Here is an 18,120-nt window from a genome sequence, read left to right as displayed (position 1 = left end):
TGTGGTGTTGGAGAAGACTCTTGAGAGTCCCTTGGACTGCAAGCAGATGCAACCAGTCCATTCTAAAGGAGACCAGTCCTGGGTGTTCATTGGAAGGACAGATGCTAAAGCTGAAACTCCAATAGTTTGGCTACCTCATGCGAAGAGCTGACTCATTGGAAAAGACTGATGCTGGGAGGGGTTGGGGGCAGGAGGAGAAGGGGACGACAGAGGATGAGATGGCTGGATGGCATCACCAACTCGATGGACGTGAGTTTGAGTAAACTCCGGGAGTTGGTGATGGACAGGGAGGCCTGGCGTGCTGCAGTTCATGGGGTCGCAAAGAGTCAGACATGACTGATCGACTGAACTGAACTGAAAAATTATCTTTAAGATAAATTTAATATAAAGAAATTGATTGCATTTCTACACAATAACAAAATATCAGAAAAAGAAATTAAGGAAATAATTCCATTCACCATTGCATTAAAAAGAATGAAATACCTATGAATAAACAAACCTACCTAAGGAGGTCAAAGGCCTATACTCTGTATACTAAAAGATACTAACGCAATATATTGAAGATGACACAAATAGTTGGAAAAATATACCATGTTCTTGGCTTGGAGGAGTTAATATTGTTAAAATGACCATACTACCCAAGGCAATCTAGAGATTTAATGCAATCCCTATCAAATTACAAATGGCATTTTTCTCAAAACTAGAAAAATGAGTTTTAAATGTGTATGGAAACACAAAAGATCCTGAATAGCCAAAATAATCTTGTGAAAGAAAAGGGCTATAGGAATCATGCTCCCTGAGTTCCCACTGTATTATTATGCTACAGTAATCAAAACAGTATGGTACTGGCATAAAATTAGACACATACACCAATGGAACAGGATAGAGTGCCCAGAAGTAAACCCACTATGGTCAATTAATCTATAACAAAGGAGGCAAGAATATACAATGGAGAAAAAACAGTCTCTTCAATAAGGGGTGCTGAGAAAACTGTAAAAGAATGCAATTAGAACATTCTCTAATACTATATACAAAAATAAACTCAAAATTAATTAAAGACTTAAACGTAAATGGAATACCAAAAAACTCCTAGATGAAAACATAGGCAAAACGCTGTAACATAAATCACAGGAATATTTTTTTGGATCTGTCTCCTAAAGTAAAGGCAATAAACAAATGAGATCGAATGGAACTTAAAAAGCTTTTTCATAGCAAAGGAAGACACTGACAAGATGAAAGACAATCTACTGAATTGGAGAAAAAATTTGCAAATGATACGACTAATAAGGGATTAATACACAACCTATATAAATAACTCATACAACTCAACATCCAAAAACAACTTGATTTAGAAATGAGTGAAAGAAATGAATAGACATTTTTCTAAACAGGAAATGAAAAACCACAATGAGATATTGCCTCACTTTTGTCAGTATGCCTATCATCAGAAAGAGCACAAATAACATATATTGATGAGGATGGGAAAAAAGGAATCCTCATATACTGTTGGTGGGAAATTAAATGGGTGTAGCCACTGTGGAAAACAGTGTGGAGCTTCCAAAAAAAAGAAAAAAAAACTAAAAATAAAACTACCCAGCAATTCCACTCTGGGTATATAGCCAAGATAAACAAAACACTGATTAGAAAAGATGCATGCACCTCAGTGTTCAAGTGAAGCATTATTTATAATTGTCAAGATAGAGAATCAACATAAGTATCCATCTATAGGTGAATGGATAAAGAAGATGTGATACATACACACACACACACAATGGAATACTACTCAACCATAAAAAAGAACAAAACTTTGCCATGTGCAGCAACATAGATGGATTTGGAAGGCGTTTTGCTAATTGAAATAAGTCAGACAGAGAAAGACAAAATACTGTATGACATCACTTACATGTGGTATCTAAAAATTACAACAAAACAATGACTATTACACAAAAGCAGTAGAATCATGGATATAGAGAACAAACTACTTGTTACTAGTGAGGAGATGGGCAATTTTGGGGTAGAGAAGTGAGAGGTGCAAACTAGTGGGTATAAGATAGCCTACAAAGATGTATTATACAACAAGGGGATTACAGCCAATATTTTGTAATAACTGCACACAGAATATAAACTTTAAAATTGCATAAAAATAGATTTTTAAAAATGAATTAAACTAAACCCTCCAAAAGAAAAAAAATTACCTTTCAGTTATCTTAGAGGTCAAATCAAAATGTCTAATACATTGATACCTACTAGAGCAGATCAAATTCAAAGATAGACAATGTGTACCTTGTGCAGAATTTAAGCCCAGACATGTCTTTTCTTGGTGGTCTAGGTAAACCCAAAGCACCAAAGCAATGTTGTTGACTCTGTTTCTCTAGTTTTAATTTAGTAATCTACTAAGTCTTTGTTTTACTTCAGATATGTTATAGCCCCATAGGTTATTCTCCACTGTTGGCAGGAACAGATAGGAATTTCGTTTTAGGGTCAGGTCATTTAGAGATCTCTCTACATGGATTGATGGTTTATACACATCTCATCTCTGATGGATGAGACAAAAACATATGGTTTTTCAGTCTTTTTCTTTTTGTGGTTTACCTGTTATTGAGCTCACCTCAATTAAGAATTTCATACCCTTTAGGAGGAAAACAGCATTTTGCTATCTGGACTGGTGAGTTCTTTGGTTTCTATGTCTATCCTTAACTCATGGCATAGTTGTAGAACTGAAGCTATAAGCTCTATTTCTCTCTGCTTATATATCTATGTGGCTCTAATTCAGAAATGTCTTCACCTCTGATTATGTGCGTAATGTTTTCTTTCATCTGTGTGTGCTTAGTCGCTCAGTTGTGTTTGACTCTTTGCAACCCCATAGACTGTAGCCCGCCAGGCTCCTCTGTCCATAGGATTTTCCAGGCAAGAATACTGGAGTGGGTTGTCATGCCCTCCTCCAGGGGATCTTCCTGACCCAGGGATGGAACTCCATCTCCTGCCTCTCCTGCATTGGCAGGTGGGTTCTTTCCCACTGAGCCACCTGCAAAATCACACCTGTAAAGCCCTTTATTTCATCTGGGAGATATTAATATATTAGATCATGAAAACTCTGAATTTAAAGGAGCTCTGTTCTGATTGTAATATCTAATAAATCATTAATTATATAAAGGAAGTATTCTTTAAATTCCCTGAAAATAAAGAAATTGAACTGTGACACTTAAAATGAGCTAGACTGAAATAATACGTATTCTCTAAGAAACTAACAACCATTTGGAGAACTCAAATGCATAAAATGTGGTTAAATCTTTAGCAAGCAAGTCTAGCTTAACAGTTCAAGTTTTGTGAAAACTGTATCATCCTTCATTTATCCATGTTAGGTGTAATACAAGCAAACTTTTTAAAGCTACTTGGGTATTTTTTTTCCCCCAAAACTTATACACTTTTACTGATCAAATGGCCTAGAATTCCTTCCAATAAAACTTAAAGACTTGAAAAATCTGTTTAATCAAATCCAATTATTTTGCTGACAAACCTAAATTTCCACAATAATAAAGTTCTAGGTATGTCAGCTTGAGAGCATTTCAAAATCCTTAGGTAACTAAAAACCTTGGATGACACTAAATTGAGCTCCATAATGGATGGTTTTATTATTTAAAAGATAATACAGTGAAACACTATTTAGCTATAATTTTAACTTATACATTTGTGCTTATTTGTACATGCTGCAAGGAGGCTACATCTTCAGGTCTGTCGATCAACATATTCACATTTGTCACACTGAGAAGCTGTACATATAAGGAATGTGTGTGGCTTAAAAAGGTGGGTTAGGTATATGTGTGACCTAGTCCAGTAAAAATCACATGAAGTACACAGTTATGGACCCCCAGACCTCTCTGCAAAATAAAAGTGACTTTAATTAAAATTTTTAATTAATATACATTACCAAGACCCTACTATGAGCCTCAAAACTCAGGGGAAAAAAGCGAATGTTTCGGTTCTAAAGTAAAATGACATTTTGTTCCAGAATAGGAAAGAGGGCACCAAAATACAAAATTAAGCATGTATGTACTTAATACAGAAAAGTAGAGAAGGTGTACGGAAATCAACTTTGAAAAATAGCACAAATTTGTATTACATTTTTCCAAGTCTGACTCAGTTTTCATGAATTTATTCATATGATTTAAAAAAACAGCTTCCGGTTATTTAGTATCAAATATCATATTGAACTCAAATCTGAGAACTGCATTTGCTGTCAGTAAAAAAGATTAAGTTTTGTTAGAGAGTTAGCTATAGTTTCCTCAAGTCTGTCTGCTTTTATTAGAAGATTGCAAAAGTTCATTCCTCAGCTCCATTAGTTTCCTAAGACTGCGCTTACAAATTACCACAGACTCGGCTTAAATAAAAAAATAAAACATTTATTTGGTTTTAATTCTGGAGGTCAGAAGTTTGAAATATGTTTCTCTGGGCTACCTACTTTGTACTTTGCCCCCACAAGCAGAGATTCTGTACCTCAACAGAATAACTGAATCAGGCCTGGCCGCCCCCTGGGGGACCTGTCTAAGCATCTGGGGAGGGAGACACAAGCAGCCATCTGTTAAGGGTGTGGCCTGTGCCAGGCTCTGTGTTAAGTCACAGGTTAAGTCACAGTTTACAGGAACATGGTGACATATGGGAAAACCCCAAGATGGAGGAACTCTGATTATCCCTGTTTTACAGATGAGGAAGCTGCTGCTCACAGGAAACAGACGGATGTCCAAGATCACACAGCCAGAAAGTGGTGAACTGGGATGGCGAACCCAGGTCCACTGACCCCACTGTTGAAGCCAGCTGGGCAGCCTCTGCCCAGTCCTGTATGACAGGCCAGGAGCAGCAGCGGGGGGCCCTTCGGCATCTGGTGAACGTCCACAGAGAGTGTCACAGCACTGGCTAAGAAGCCCCGTCTCAAGTCCCTTTTTTGGAATGAGATGGTAAAATAATACATGAACTCAACATGGCCATAATTCCTCTTATGTGTGTTTCTTTATGGTTTCCCCATCACTCTTCAATCTTCATGGAAAAGTCCTGCCCCATTAAGTTCACACTGACTGCTCTACCATCCTCTTCAATCACTCCCCTTGGCTTCACCTCCCACTTTTAGATGTTCCCCATCAGGAATAAAGCCTTAGGCTCTTCCCTCACGGTTTTCAGCCCCTCCCCCATTACCACCATCCTTCGGGGAATTCAAGAGGCCCTCTGCGCGCCAACCTCCCAACCTCCCTGGTCTGGACTCCTTCAGAGCCAGTGAGGAAGTCCTGCCCCGCAACCTCAGCCAGCGACTCCCCCCAGGACCACACCCCATACTGTCACCATCGGAAACTGCTCCCCGATTTCAGGATTCCAGCATCCCTCCCTAACCACCCACTCCACCCCTCCATCCCTCATGAGAGGACCCCCCTGCCACCCCATGTCACCCAGACACCTCAAGGACAAATGACAGAAAGCAAGCAGTTACAAGCACAGCCATGAACACTTTAATAGCAGCGCTAAGGGCAGAAGACCAGGCCTCCCTCCTCTGTGGGCAGTCTGGGGCGAGATGAAGCTACTGATGAGGTGTGGCTGGACTCAGGGGCCTGGGCATCCCTAATTCTCAGGAGCGGGTGGTGAAGCTTCAGGCTGAGAGAAGGCACGGGGCTGGAAGAGGCGGCGGAGATTCTCATTGTTGATCAGCGCCATCTGCACGTGCTCCGGGCCGATGCACACCTTGTGGTTGGTGCAGGCCTCCTTCCCCGCCTGGTCCAGGATGTTGGCTATCAGGTACTCAAGGACTGCGGTCAGGAACACGGGCGTCGCTGAGCTCAGGTGGTTGGTGAACTGACTTCGCAGGAGGCGGTCCACGTGGCTCACAGGGAACTGCAGCCCGGCCCTGGTGGAACGGGAGAGGGAGTGTCTCCTGCTGCGACGGCGGTTCCAGAGGTGTCTTCCCGGAGACATGGTGTCGGCTGGATGCTGCCTCTATCAGCTCAGACTGATGATACCTCTGGCTGGGGCCTCCTGAGATGCCAGTGTCTCTCTGCTGGCTGTGTCCCCTTGCTCAGGTCTCTTATTGCTCAGGGAGCTGCCTTTGTGACAGCTCAGGCTTTGTGATGTCATCAGTAGCCAATTGGCCCTGACCGGGACTGGCCTAGAAATGCTTGTGACAGGAACCTCTTTTTATAGGGAACTCTTTCTATTTCACTGTAACAGTCTAGTAAAAATAAATAAATAAACAAACAGGGGGCATGGAGAGAAAAAGAATATTTTAATGGAAACACAGCCCTGTCTCTGGAACACCACTTCAGCTTATCTGAGCCTAGCCTTGGATTATCTTTGAACTGGTTCACATCCCTCTGTAAATTGATGGTCAGTGATAGACATACTGAATGCCTTGTCCAGGGGAGATCCATTTGTCTCCCTTATCATATTGTAATAAAACCAAGCGTGCCTCCAATTACACATTTAAAATACTCTGCTTCAAAACTTCTATGTTTGTTCTTCAGGTTACCTTTTGTTATACCATCTGCCAATCGCCTCAGGAGTTAGATTCTTTGAATACATGTACATTTCATATCTTTAGGAGTGTCATGATTTTCTCTGTTTAAAAATATCTTTTAACTGTTTTGGAGGTCACATGGATATGCCCATGGACTCCCCTGTCAGAGCCAGGTAAACTCCCAAGACAGAAAAGTGCCACATTCTCAATTAAAGCCCAGGAGTGTCTTGTTTCTTCTAGGTGATTCCAAAGCCTCATGGAAACCAAGAGGATTTCCATGATTTTCTAATTTTAATTTAAAAATTTTCCTCTGTAGTAATTTTGTGGTTGCTTTGTTTTTGTTCATTTATAGCTGATAAGTTATTCCTATTGTTGGCAGAAATGGTGGAGAATTTGGTTTCAGGATCTGACCATCTGGCGACCTCTTGAAATAGGTTCACAGAGATCTAGGCTCCACTGAGTGAGAGACAACAGAGAAACTGCTTTTCCAGTCTTTGTTTGTCTATTTGCTTCTTCAAATCATACCCTCTAGAGAAGAACACTTTTTGATATTTACTTGAGCCATGGCTAAAATTATAACATTGAAGCTATAATCTCTGTTTTTCCATGCTTGTATGTCCATGTCTGTAACTCAAAAATGCCCTTACCTCTGACTGAGTGTGTAACGTTTTCCTATCTTGGAATGATACTACTATAATGGACTACAGTTGATTATAAAATCTCTTAAAGGGGTTCTGTTCTGAGTGACATATCCAGATAAATTGTTTATACAAACTGACTATTCCTAAATTTCCTTGAGACTAAAGAAACTGAATTATGGTACCTTAAATGAACTACATTTAAACAATATACTGGGTCGGTCAAAAAGTTCATTTGGGTGTCTCTGCACCATCTTAGGGTTAGGGTTAGGGTGATGGCACCCCACTCCAGTACTCTTGCCTGGAAAATCCCATGAACGGAGGAGCCTGGTAGGCTGCAGTCCATGGGGTTGCAAAGAGTCAGACATGACTGAGCGACTTCACTCTCACTTTTCACCTTCATGCATTGGAGAAGGAAATGGCAACCCACTCCAGTGTTCTTGCCTGGAGAATCCCAGGGACGGGGGAGCCTGGTGGGCTGCCGTCTATGGGGTCGCACAGAGTCGGACACGACTGAAGCGACTTAGCAGCAGCAGCAGCAGCCACACTGTATTGGAGAAGGAAATGGCAACCCAGTCCAGTATTCTTGCCTGGAAAATTTGATGGACAGAGAAAACTGGAGGGCTACAGTCCATGGGGTCGCAAGGAATCAGCCATGACTGAGCACATCAGCACCACATTGTATAGCCATGGAAGCTGACGGGCCCCAAGTAAACTACACTTACGGGAGACCAGAACCCAGTTTGCCCCCTTCTTCTTTCACTATTTTGCCCCACTGTGACATGAAGACTCTCTTCCACAGTTCAGTGGGCGAATTCTTCTCATACTACATCTCGGAACCCAAGGATCTCACAACAACAGAATCTAACCTGCCTCCCTGCAGCAAACCAGTTTTTTGCTTTAGTCGATTTTGTATTTACAGAAGTTTAGAGATATTTTCCCCACAGTGATTTGAGAACCCTAAATATAAGAGAGTAATATAATCTTTTGTGTGGGGCTTCCCAGGTGGCTCAGTGGTAAAAGAATCTGCCTGCCAATGCAGGAGATACAAAAGACCGGGGTTCAATCCCTCGTTAAGATCCCCTGGAGAAGGAAATGGCCTCTCTACCCCAGTATGCTTGCCTGGGAAATCCCATGGACAGAGGAGCCTGACGGGCTACAGACCATGGGGTTGCAATGAGTCGGACATGACTTGAGCAACTGAGCATGCGCTTAGCCTTTTGTCCATATTAAGGACTCTGAAGGAGAAATGCTAAATGAAACACTAAACTCAGGGCCTCCTCACTGCCTTTCCTTAGATTTGAAACCATACTTCTCAAAGAATAAAATGAAACAAATTTACTATTGCACTGCTCTGCAAACATGATTTGGGTACTGCCATGGGGTCATTATTGTCTACTAGTCAGTGACAAGACCTACAGAAATCACAGGTTAGCATTTAGTGACCATTCGAGCAATCTGGCTGTACAACAACACTTAGGTGAGTGGAATCATCTTGTTGAACAGAAAATGTATTAGTCCAGGTGTGGCTGAACTTCAGTGAAGTGTCATATGTAAGCTTCATAATAGTCACATAAAATAAGGCTGTATCCGTTTGCAACGAACTTGCACAGTAACAGAAAATATTGACACTATACCAAAACAATTTGAAGAGCACTACACTACACTATTTCACTGAAAGAGAAGATTTTATCTTTCATAAAATTGTGGTTTTACAATTAATTTACAATGGAAACGATGAACTCAAATATCTTTCAGTTCAGTTGCTCAGTCGTGTTCGACTCTTTGCGACCCCATGAATCACAGCACACCAGGCCTCCCTGTCCATCACCGACTCCCGGAGTTCACTCAGACTCATGTCCATCAAGTCAGTGATGCCATCCAGCCATCTCATCCTCTGTCGTCCCCTTCTCCTCCTGCCCCCAATCCCTCCCAGCATCGGAGTCTTTTCCAATGAGTCAACTCTTCACATGAGGTGGCCAAAGTATTGGAGTTTCAGCTTCAGCATCAGTCCTTCCAATGAACACCCAGGACTGATCTCCTTTAGGATGGACTGGTTGGATCTCCTTGCAGTCCAAGGGACTCGCAAGAGTCTTCTCCAACACCACAGTTCAAAAGCATCAATTCTTTGGCACTCAGCCTTCTTCACAGTCCAACTCTCACATCCATACATGACCACAGGAAAAACCATAGCCTTGACTAGCCGGACCTTTGTTGGCAAAGTAATGTCTCTGCTTTTGAATATGCTGTCTAGGTTGGTCATAAATTTACTTCCAAGGAGTAAGCGTCTTTTAATTTCATGGCTGCAATCACCATCTGCAGTGATTTTTGAGCCCCCCAAAATAAAGTCTGACACTGTTTCCCCATCTATCTGCCATGAAGTGATGGGACTGCATGCCATGATCTTCGTTTTCTGAATGTTGAGCTTTAAGCCCACTTTTTCACTCTCCTCTTTCACTTTCATCAAGAAGCTTTTGAGTTCCTCTTCACTTTCTGCCATAAGGGTGGTGTCATCTGCATATCTGAGGTTATTGATATTTCTCCCAGCAATCTTGATTCCAGCTTGTGCTTCTTCCAGCCCAGCGTTTCTCATGATGCACTCTGCATATAAGTTAAATAAGCAGGGTGATAATATACAGCCTTGACGTACTCCTTTTCCTATTTGGAACCAGTCTGTTGTTCCATGTCCAGTTCTAACTGTTGCTTCCTGACCTGCATGCAGGTTTCTCAAGAGGCAGGTCAGGTGGTCTGGTATTCCCATCTCTTTCAGAATTTTCCACAATTTATTGTGATCCACACAATCAAAGGCTTTGGCATAGTCAATAAAGCAGAAATAGACGTTTTTCTGGAACTCTCTTGCTTTTTCCATGACCCAGGAGCCAGGAATATGCTATAAATGAGTGAAGTAGGTCACACATGAGATACAACAGAGAAAGGAAAGGCCCGGTATGAATGGTACAAGCAGTCAGACATCCTCATCGGACTATAGCCATGGATGGCCAGACATTTTGATTTTCACCAAAAAAATTGAGATTTTTCAGGCAAAAAGTTCTTGATTTGTAAATGATGCTTGATAATGAATTTTCCTTTAAAAATGTCACTGTAGGGGACTTCCCTGGTGGGCCAGTGGTAAAGAATCAGCCTACCAATGCAGAGGACACCAGTTCAATCCCTGGTCCAGGAAGATCCCACATGCTGCAGAGCAACTGACCCCTGAATCACAACTACTTGAGCCTCGGCTCTAGAGCCTGAGAGCCACAACTACTGAGCCCACATGCCTAGAGCCTGTACTCTGTAACAAGAGAGACCACAGCAATGAAGAGCCCTTGCACCACAACTAGAGAGTAGCCCCTGCTCGCTGCAACTAGAGAAAGCCCGTGCACACCAATGAAGACCCAGCACAGCCAAAAATAAATAAATAAAATTTTAAAAAGATAGTCACTGTAGGCCTAATAATTCTATTTGCTGACTAGATTAGGTCTGTTCAGTGGCCACTTTGTAATTTGTTTTCTAGGGACATCATATATTGGTGTTCATATAGTCTCCTCTTCCTTGAATCTCATTTCGAGGCTCTGAAAGCCCTTTGTAAAGAGTCAGGTGGTCTCTGGCAACTTCCTACAGGACCTGTCAGATTCAGGGACCAGGAGAACCTGGGCCTCGAAACACCTCTCTTCTCAGAGGCTGTCTTCAGAGGGAGGCCAGCCTTATTCCCAGGCCTTGTGTCCACACCAACAGCAATCTGACATCACTCTCCAAGGTCTTTCCAGGCTGGACTCTTGGGCTCATGTCATCTCACAAGTGATGTTTTCACCTGTGCTGACCTGTGTCTGGTGTCTGACCCTGGCCTGCCCTGACACTGCTTTTGGTCACAGACCTGGTTTGGCAGGCACGCCCTCCCCAGTCCCTGTTCCCACTCACACTGGTTTCAGCATTCCCACTCTCAACAGGGCACTGGTCATCACTGGTGTTCTCTGCAGGGTTTAAATTAGAACAAATCCTCCTTCATTAGCCCCCTTCCCGTGTTTTCAAAATGCACAAAAAGCCTAACCTTGGGTGACTCATGCTTTCCCAAAGGCAGTGGTTCTCAGCCTCTGCCTGCCTTCCTCCCCTGGTGGAGGACCCCTGGTCCTGGGGAGGAGAGGGGTGTGGCAGGGTGCCTCAGTTAGACAGAGGATAAGCTGCCCGGGACCCCCATGTCTGCTGTGAACCCACAGGCACAGCTGGAACACGATTCTTAAAGCAACAGTGGTACAGCTCTGCCTGATTCTCCCCTGTCCACGTGACTCTGCACATGGCCTGCCCACATGAGGTCAGAAAAGCTCAACCTCCAAACCTACTCATCAAACAGAGTCTAAAGAGCCCAGGAAGCCTGGCTCCCTGCAGGTGTCACAGGGTCACTAGTGCTGACACGGCATGGTCTGTAAGGTGACCCTGAGCACACAGACCTGCTAACCTGACACGGTTTATCCACCTACTATGACTTCTCTGGTCCTCAATGGATCCTCTGGTGTGACTTCCGGTGAGGTATCCTGGAGACCAGGTCTCATGCTACGACAAGTCATGGCGTGACTTCCAGTGAGGTATCCTGGAGACTATATCTTGTGCTAAAACATGCCACAGCCATAAGCCAAAATCAGTAGCTTTCAAAAACCACACAGCTATTTAGCCAACATGGTAGGATGTGAGTATCGTGATTGATTCCCTGGCATCAGTCACCCCGGAGGCACTCCCTGTTGCCTGCAAGTCACTGGAAGATGAGGCATCGTGCCCTGGACACAAAGATGCTCCACTTCAGGGACAGGGTGGCACAGGTGGTGCCCTCACATGACCATCTGAAGGACACTCTACCTGACGTCACTGGGGAGAGGCCTGCTGGCCACTCAAATGAGCAGGAGAGTAAGAGGGGGCCTTGGCTAAGGCCAGGAGGGTGCCATGGCTCTCGTTAATGATTTACAAATCTGTGTGGTGAACATCCATCTTGTCAGTGAGAGAAAAGTTTTTTATTAAATTTTTTTTAAATTATCTTTAATTGGAGGATAATTGGGCTTCCCTTGTGGCTCAGCTGGTAAAGAATCCACCTGCAATGTGGGAGACCTGGGTTTGATCACAAACACACACACAGTGGAATACTATTCAGCCATAAAATGCGAAGAGTTGACTCATTGGAAAAGACTCTGATGCTGGGAGGGATTGGGGGCAGGAGGAGAAGGGGACGACAGAGGATGAGATGGCTGGATGGCATCACTGACTCGATGGACATGAGTCTGAGTGAACTCCGGGAGTTGGTGATGGACAGGGAGGCCTGGCGTGCTGCAATTCATGGGGTCGCAAAGAGTTGGACACGACTGAGCGACTGATCTGATCTGATAAAAAAGAATAAAATGTTGCCACTTGCAGCAACACAAATGGACTTGGAGGGCATTATAAGTGAAATAAGTCAGACAGAGAAAGACAAATGCTGTATGATATGATTTATATGTGGAATCTAAAAAATGCAACAAATTAGTGAATATAACAAAAAAGCAGCAGACTCACAGAAATAAAGAACAAACTTGTGGTTAACCATAGGGAGAGGGAGGGCAAAGGGACAAGATAAGGGTAGAGTATTAAGAAGTACAAACTATTGTATATAAAATAAGCTATATTGTACAGGGAATTCCCTGGCAGGCTCATGGTTAAGACTTCACCTTTCCCAGGGTTCCAGCCCTGGCTGGGGAGCTAAGATCCCATATGTTTTTGCTGTTCAATCGCTAAGCCATGTCCAACACTTTGATCCCAAGGACTGTAGCACGGCAAACTCCTCTGTCCTCCACTATCTTTCGGAGTTTGCTTAAACTCATATCCATTGAGTTGGTGATGCCATCCCACCATCTTGTCCTCTGTCATCCCTTTCTCTTTCTGCCTTCAATCTTTCCCAGCATCAGGGGTCTTTTCTAAGGAGTCAATTTTTCCCATTAGGAGGCCAAAGTATTGGAGCTTCAGCTTCAGCATTAACCCTTCCAATGAATATTCAGGGTTGATTTCTTTTAGGATTGACTGGTTTGATCTCCTTTCTGTCCAAGGGACTCTCAAGAGTCTTCTCCAGCACCACAATTCGAAAGCATCAATTCTTCAGCACCGCTCAACCTTCTTTATGGACCAACTCTCACATCCCATATACTTTGCAGCCAAAAAACCAAAACACAAAACAGCAGCAATATTGTAAGAAGTTCAATGAAGACTTTAAAAATGGTTCATATCAAAAAAAAATCTTTAAAAAGGAATATATTGTACAACATGGGGAATATAGCCAATATTTTGTAATAACCATAAGAGAAGTATAACCTAAAAATTGTGAATCATTGTATTGTACACCTGTAACTTATATAATATTGTATAGCAACTATACCAGAGAAGGAAATGGCACCCCACTCCAGTACTCTTGCCTGGAAAATCACATGGATGGAGGAGCCTGGTAAGCTGCAATCCATGGGGTCGCTAAGAGTTGGGCACGACTAAGCAACTTCACTTTCACTTTTCACTTTCATGCATTGGACAAGGAAATGGCAACCCACTCCAGTGTTCTTGCCTGGGGAATCCCAGGGATGGGGGAGCCTGGTGGGCTGCCATCTATGGGGTCACACAGAGTCAGACACGACTGAAGTGACTTAGCAGCAGCAGCAGCAGCAACTATACTTCAATAAAAATTTTTAAAAGTAAAAAAAAAATTATCTTTAATTGGAGGATAATTGGGCTTCCCTTGTGGCTCAGCTGGTAAAGAATCCACCTGCAATGCAGGAGACCTGGGTTTGATCCGTGGGTTGGGAAGATCCCCTGGAGAAGGGAAAGGCTACCCACTCTAGTACTCTGGCCTGGAGAATTCCGTGGACTGTATAGTCCATGGGCTCCCAAAGAGCTGGACACGACTGAGTGACTTTTTGCTTTACAATGTTGTGTTGGTTTCTGCCATACAATGTGAATCAGCCATAATTATAAATATATTAATATCCCAAGAAAAGTCGATTAAACAAGCACTGACTCCATCAAGTTCTAAGCACACCCGACGTGGTTACTCTCAAGACACTCCTGAGAAGTTGCCAAAAGCTAAGTCAGCTCCAAGCTTCCATCAATAGTGAAAGGAGGGAAATAGAGGGTGTCACCAAACAGAGAGGGGCAGAAAGGGAACTAGGGTGAGGACTGTCTGGTTCCCAAATGTAGCCCTGGCTTCCTCGTCTGTACAGCACTCTCACTCTCTGTCTCCCTACAAAATTCAGCAGGCTGAGGTTTTCACAGAGGCCCAAGCATCCAGCAATGATGTGAGAACCAGGTCCAGGCTAATTTACTCGTGTCCACAAGAGGATAGAAGGCTATATTCTGCCAAAAACATAGCACTGATATTACCCAACATGGTAAAATACATTACTAATATTTTCTGGAATGAAGCATGACATAAATAAATGAAACAAACCAGACAACAACTTATTTTATGCGTATTTCTCTATGGTTTCCCCATCATCCCTCGATCTCCATCTAAAGGTCCGGCCCCATTAAATTAACACCAACTTCTACACCACCCTTTCCATTCACCCCATTGCCATCACCTCTGATTTTCGATATTTCCCATCATGAATAAATTTCATGCCAGATGCTCTTCCACTCTATCTATCCCCCTTGTCATCATCACCCACTTTCAGGTGTTCCCCATGATGAGTAAAGCCTTCAGCTTGTCCATCACGGTCTGTAGCCCCTCCCGAGTTACCACCATCATTCGCGGAATTCAACATGCCCCCTCTCTGGCCAACTTTGCAACCTCCCAGCCCAGATTCCCTCAGAGCCAGTGAGAAAGTCTTCACCCCAAAACCTCAGTGAGCGACTCCCCCCAGAATCACTCCCCACACTGTCACCACTGGAAACCATTCCCTGAAATCACAGATTTCATCATCCCACCCTGACCACACCTTTCACTCCTCCACTCTCCATGAGAGGACCCCCCACCAATGTTCCCCAGACGCCTCAACAACAAATGACAGAGAGAGAGAGAGCAGTCAGAAGCACAGACATGGATTTAAACACTTTAATAGCGTTTATTGACAGAAGCTGGGGTTTGTCAGCTGAGAAGTTGTACCTTGGGCTGAGGTTATGAAGGCTCCTGCCAAGCTATGGGGACCCAGCTTCAGCCATTCCTTCTGGATCCAGGCATCTCATCAAACAGAGTGAAGGGCACATTCGTTAAGTGGTGATGAGGTTCTGTGTTGTCACCCCCCAGGCTCTCCACACCCTGTGGAGAGACCTGCACACCGCCATTGGCCTCAGCGCTGACCAGACCCAGCCAGAATGTAGTCAGTGAGATAATTGAGCATGGAAAAGAAGGAAATCTGTTTGGATGAACTCAGGGTGTGGACATATTCATCCTCTTGCAGAAGACAGTCTAAGAGGCACATGGGGAACTGCAGCAGGGAGGGTACAGGATGGGCTGGTGTCTGGTAAAAGCACTCCTCACTTTGTTCTTCAGACATGCTGTTTGCTGGCTTTGCTTCTGCAGATTTTCCTGCTGGACTGAGTCTCTCAAGACACGTGCACTGAGCACAACACATTTTATCCCTGTGCTCTAGTCCTGCAATGATCAGGGGGCTACCTCTGTGACACCCTCAACTTTGGGATGTCACTGGTTTCCACTCCGCCCTAATCAGGCCTCAGCCAAGCCACGTCCATGTCAGAAACCTGGTCACCCCACTGCCCCCTGATATCGAGGGAAGTGTACTTGACTATAACATTGTACAGATGTGTGTTTCTCTGGCAAACTTTTCCCTCTCTTTAGGGTACCAGACCACATTATCTGATTCTAGGCTTGCACTGACTTTGAGGTCTTTGACAATCTTTGGTTACTTGGAGGTTACTCATAAACATATAAGAGATTCTGTATAGTAGAGATTAAATTGTCCCCTTCTCATGATGTAATGAAATCAGTTTTGCTTCCATGTACACATTCATTTAAATATTCTTGATCAGTATTCCTGTATCCAACATTTGATTTCTCTTTGGAACAAGTTATAACACTTTTCCATTCCTTCACTGAGTAAAATAAAATCTTTTAACTCATGTTCAGTTCAGTCGCTCAGTCGTGTCTAACTCTTTGTGACCCCATGAACTGCAGCATGCCAGGCCTCCCTGTCCATTACCAACTCCCGGAGTCCACCCAAGCCCATGTCCATTGAGTCAGTGATGCCGTCCAACCACCTCATCCTCTGTCATCCCCTTCTCCTCCTGCCCTCAATCTTTCCCAGCATCAGGTCTTTTCAAATGAGTCAGCTCTTTGCATCACGTGGCCAAAGTATTGGAGGTGAACTCATGTTCACCTCGTGTTTATTATGTGTCTTGATTTTTACAGTTTGAAAAATATCTTTGGATCATTTTGGAATTTACGATGAGATGCTTAATGGATTAATCAGAACCTGGTAAACATTGTAAAGAGAGGGAAAGTGCACTTGGTGCTCAGTTTAAGTTCAGATGTTTCTCTTCCTGGCTGTCCTTGGTGAAGCCAAAGCACAAGAAATATTTCTTCTCATTTTCTGTTTTCCCTCATTTTAATTGTCATCTCTACAAAGTTTGTGTTTCTGCTTACTTCTGGTTCATATACAGCTGATAACAGTTACTGCTATTTCAATTCCCAAAGCAAAAGTAGAAGAATAGAACTCTCTGATTCCAGCAATTTCAATATTCAAGCAGGCAAACCTCCATAGGTTTCAAGGCCTGGGAATAACTCTTTGTGGCTTGAGGCTCCTTCTTCTGTCTCCAGGACTTCACCCCCTGACCATAGCTCTGCCCTCTAGGCCCTGGGCTCTCCCTTCAGAATCATCTTGCCTTTATTTTGAACGGAACACATGTTTGCAGCTGAGTAGCTTTATCAGCCTGTTTTCTGCTTGTCAAATTCTGGGAGCCCCACAGCCTCCTTTCATCTTCTATCTATCCTTTCAATTAGAGATGGCATTGTTCATGCTGATTTAACATGCTCAAGAATCCTGTAGTCTCCCATGTGTATCTTGAGGAATCCATGCCCTTACACAGAAGGCTCATTCAGAGATTCTATATTCCTTGTTACTACTAAGATGACTAGGGTTATCTATGAGTCACCGCCCATTTTGCTTCATGGAGCCCTCTGTTTGTATATTCTGGTATTCTCATACCTTGGAGGTAACTAGCAAAAAATATCTAGCTACATCCTTGATATTTTTCTCTACAGGACACTTTCCTGACAGTGAATCCTTTCATTTTAATGTACTTTTGCAAACTGGACAGGCTGAGATTTTCTCATATCTTTAAGTCCTAAGTTCCTTTTTGCTTAAAAGATCTTCCCTCAATTTGTCTTTTCTCTACCATTTTCACTACTAGTAGCAAGAAGAAACAAGGGCATGCTTTCAACACTTACCTTGGAAATCTGCTCTATTTAACTGAAATGTATTTAAAATTTAGCTTACAATTTAATTTGCACTATTAAATTACAATTTAATTTCTAAGCTAAATTTTCAATTCATTGCTTTTAAGTTCTGTTCTCCACATAACTGCAGGAGACAATTCACCTAAAATTTATACCACTGTGTAACAAGAATCCTCTCAAGTTTCCAAAATCATGTTCCATATTTCCTTCCAAATCTTCACCAGCAGAGGATGTGGGGAAAAAAGGAACCTTCCTACACTGTTCGTGGGAACATAAGTTGGTACAACTGCTGTAGAGAACAGTATGGAGATTCCGTAAAAACTAAAAATAGAGTTTCCATATGATCCAGCAATCCCACCCTTGGCCATATATCCAGAGAACACCATAATTCAAAAAGATACACGTACCCGTATGTTCACTGCAGCATTATTTACAACAGTCAAGACATGGAAGCAACCTAAGTGTCCATCAATAGGTGAATGGATAAAAAAGATGTGGTACATATATACAATGGAATGCTACTCAGCCATTAAAAAAAAAAACAAAATAATGCCATTTGCAGCAACAAGGATGAA

At 43.0% G+C, this 18,120-nt stretch overlaps 2 protein-coding genes across 12 annotated transcripts in view; both read right to left on the bottom strand.

Moving 5' to 3' along the window:
* The window catches only part of SYTL5 (synaptotagmin like 5), a 259,990-nt gene that overhangs the window by 143,680 nt on the left and 98,190 nt on the right, over positions 1-18,120 (bottom strand). The window lies entirely within an intron of this gene.
* Positions 5,605-5,955, bottom strand: LOC102392276 (histone H2A-beta, sperm). The gene has a single exon (XM_006072320.3). The coding sequence runs from the start codon at positions 5,953-5,955 to the stop codon at positions 5,605-5,607; it is 351 nt and encodes a 116-aa protein (XP_006072382.2).

Source organism: Bubalus bubalis, chromosome X, assembly GCF_019923935.1.
Source record: "Bubalus bubalis isolate 160015118507 breed Murrah chromosome X, NDDB_SH_1, whole genome shotgun sequence".
Classification (NCBI taxonomy): Eukaryota; Metazoa; Chordata; class Mammalia; order Artiodactyla; family Bovidae; genus Bubalus; species Bubalus bubalis.
This window is presented reverse-complemented; position numbering and strand designations above follow the sequence as displayed.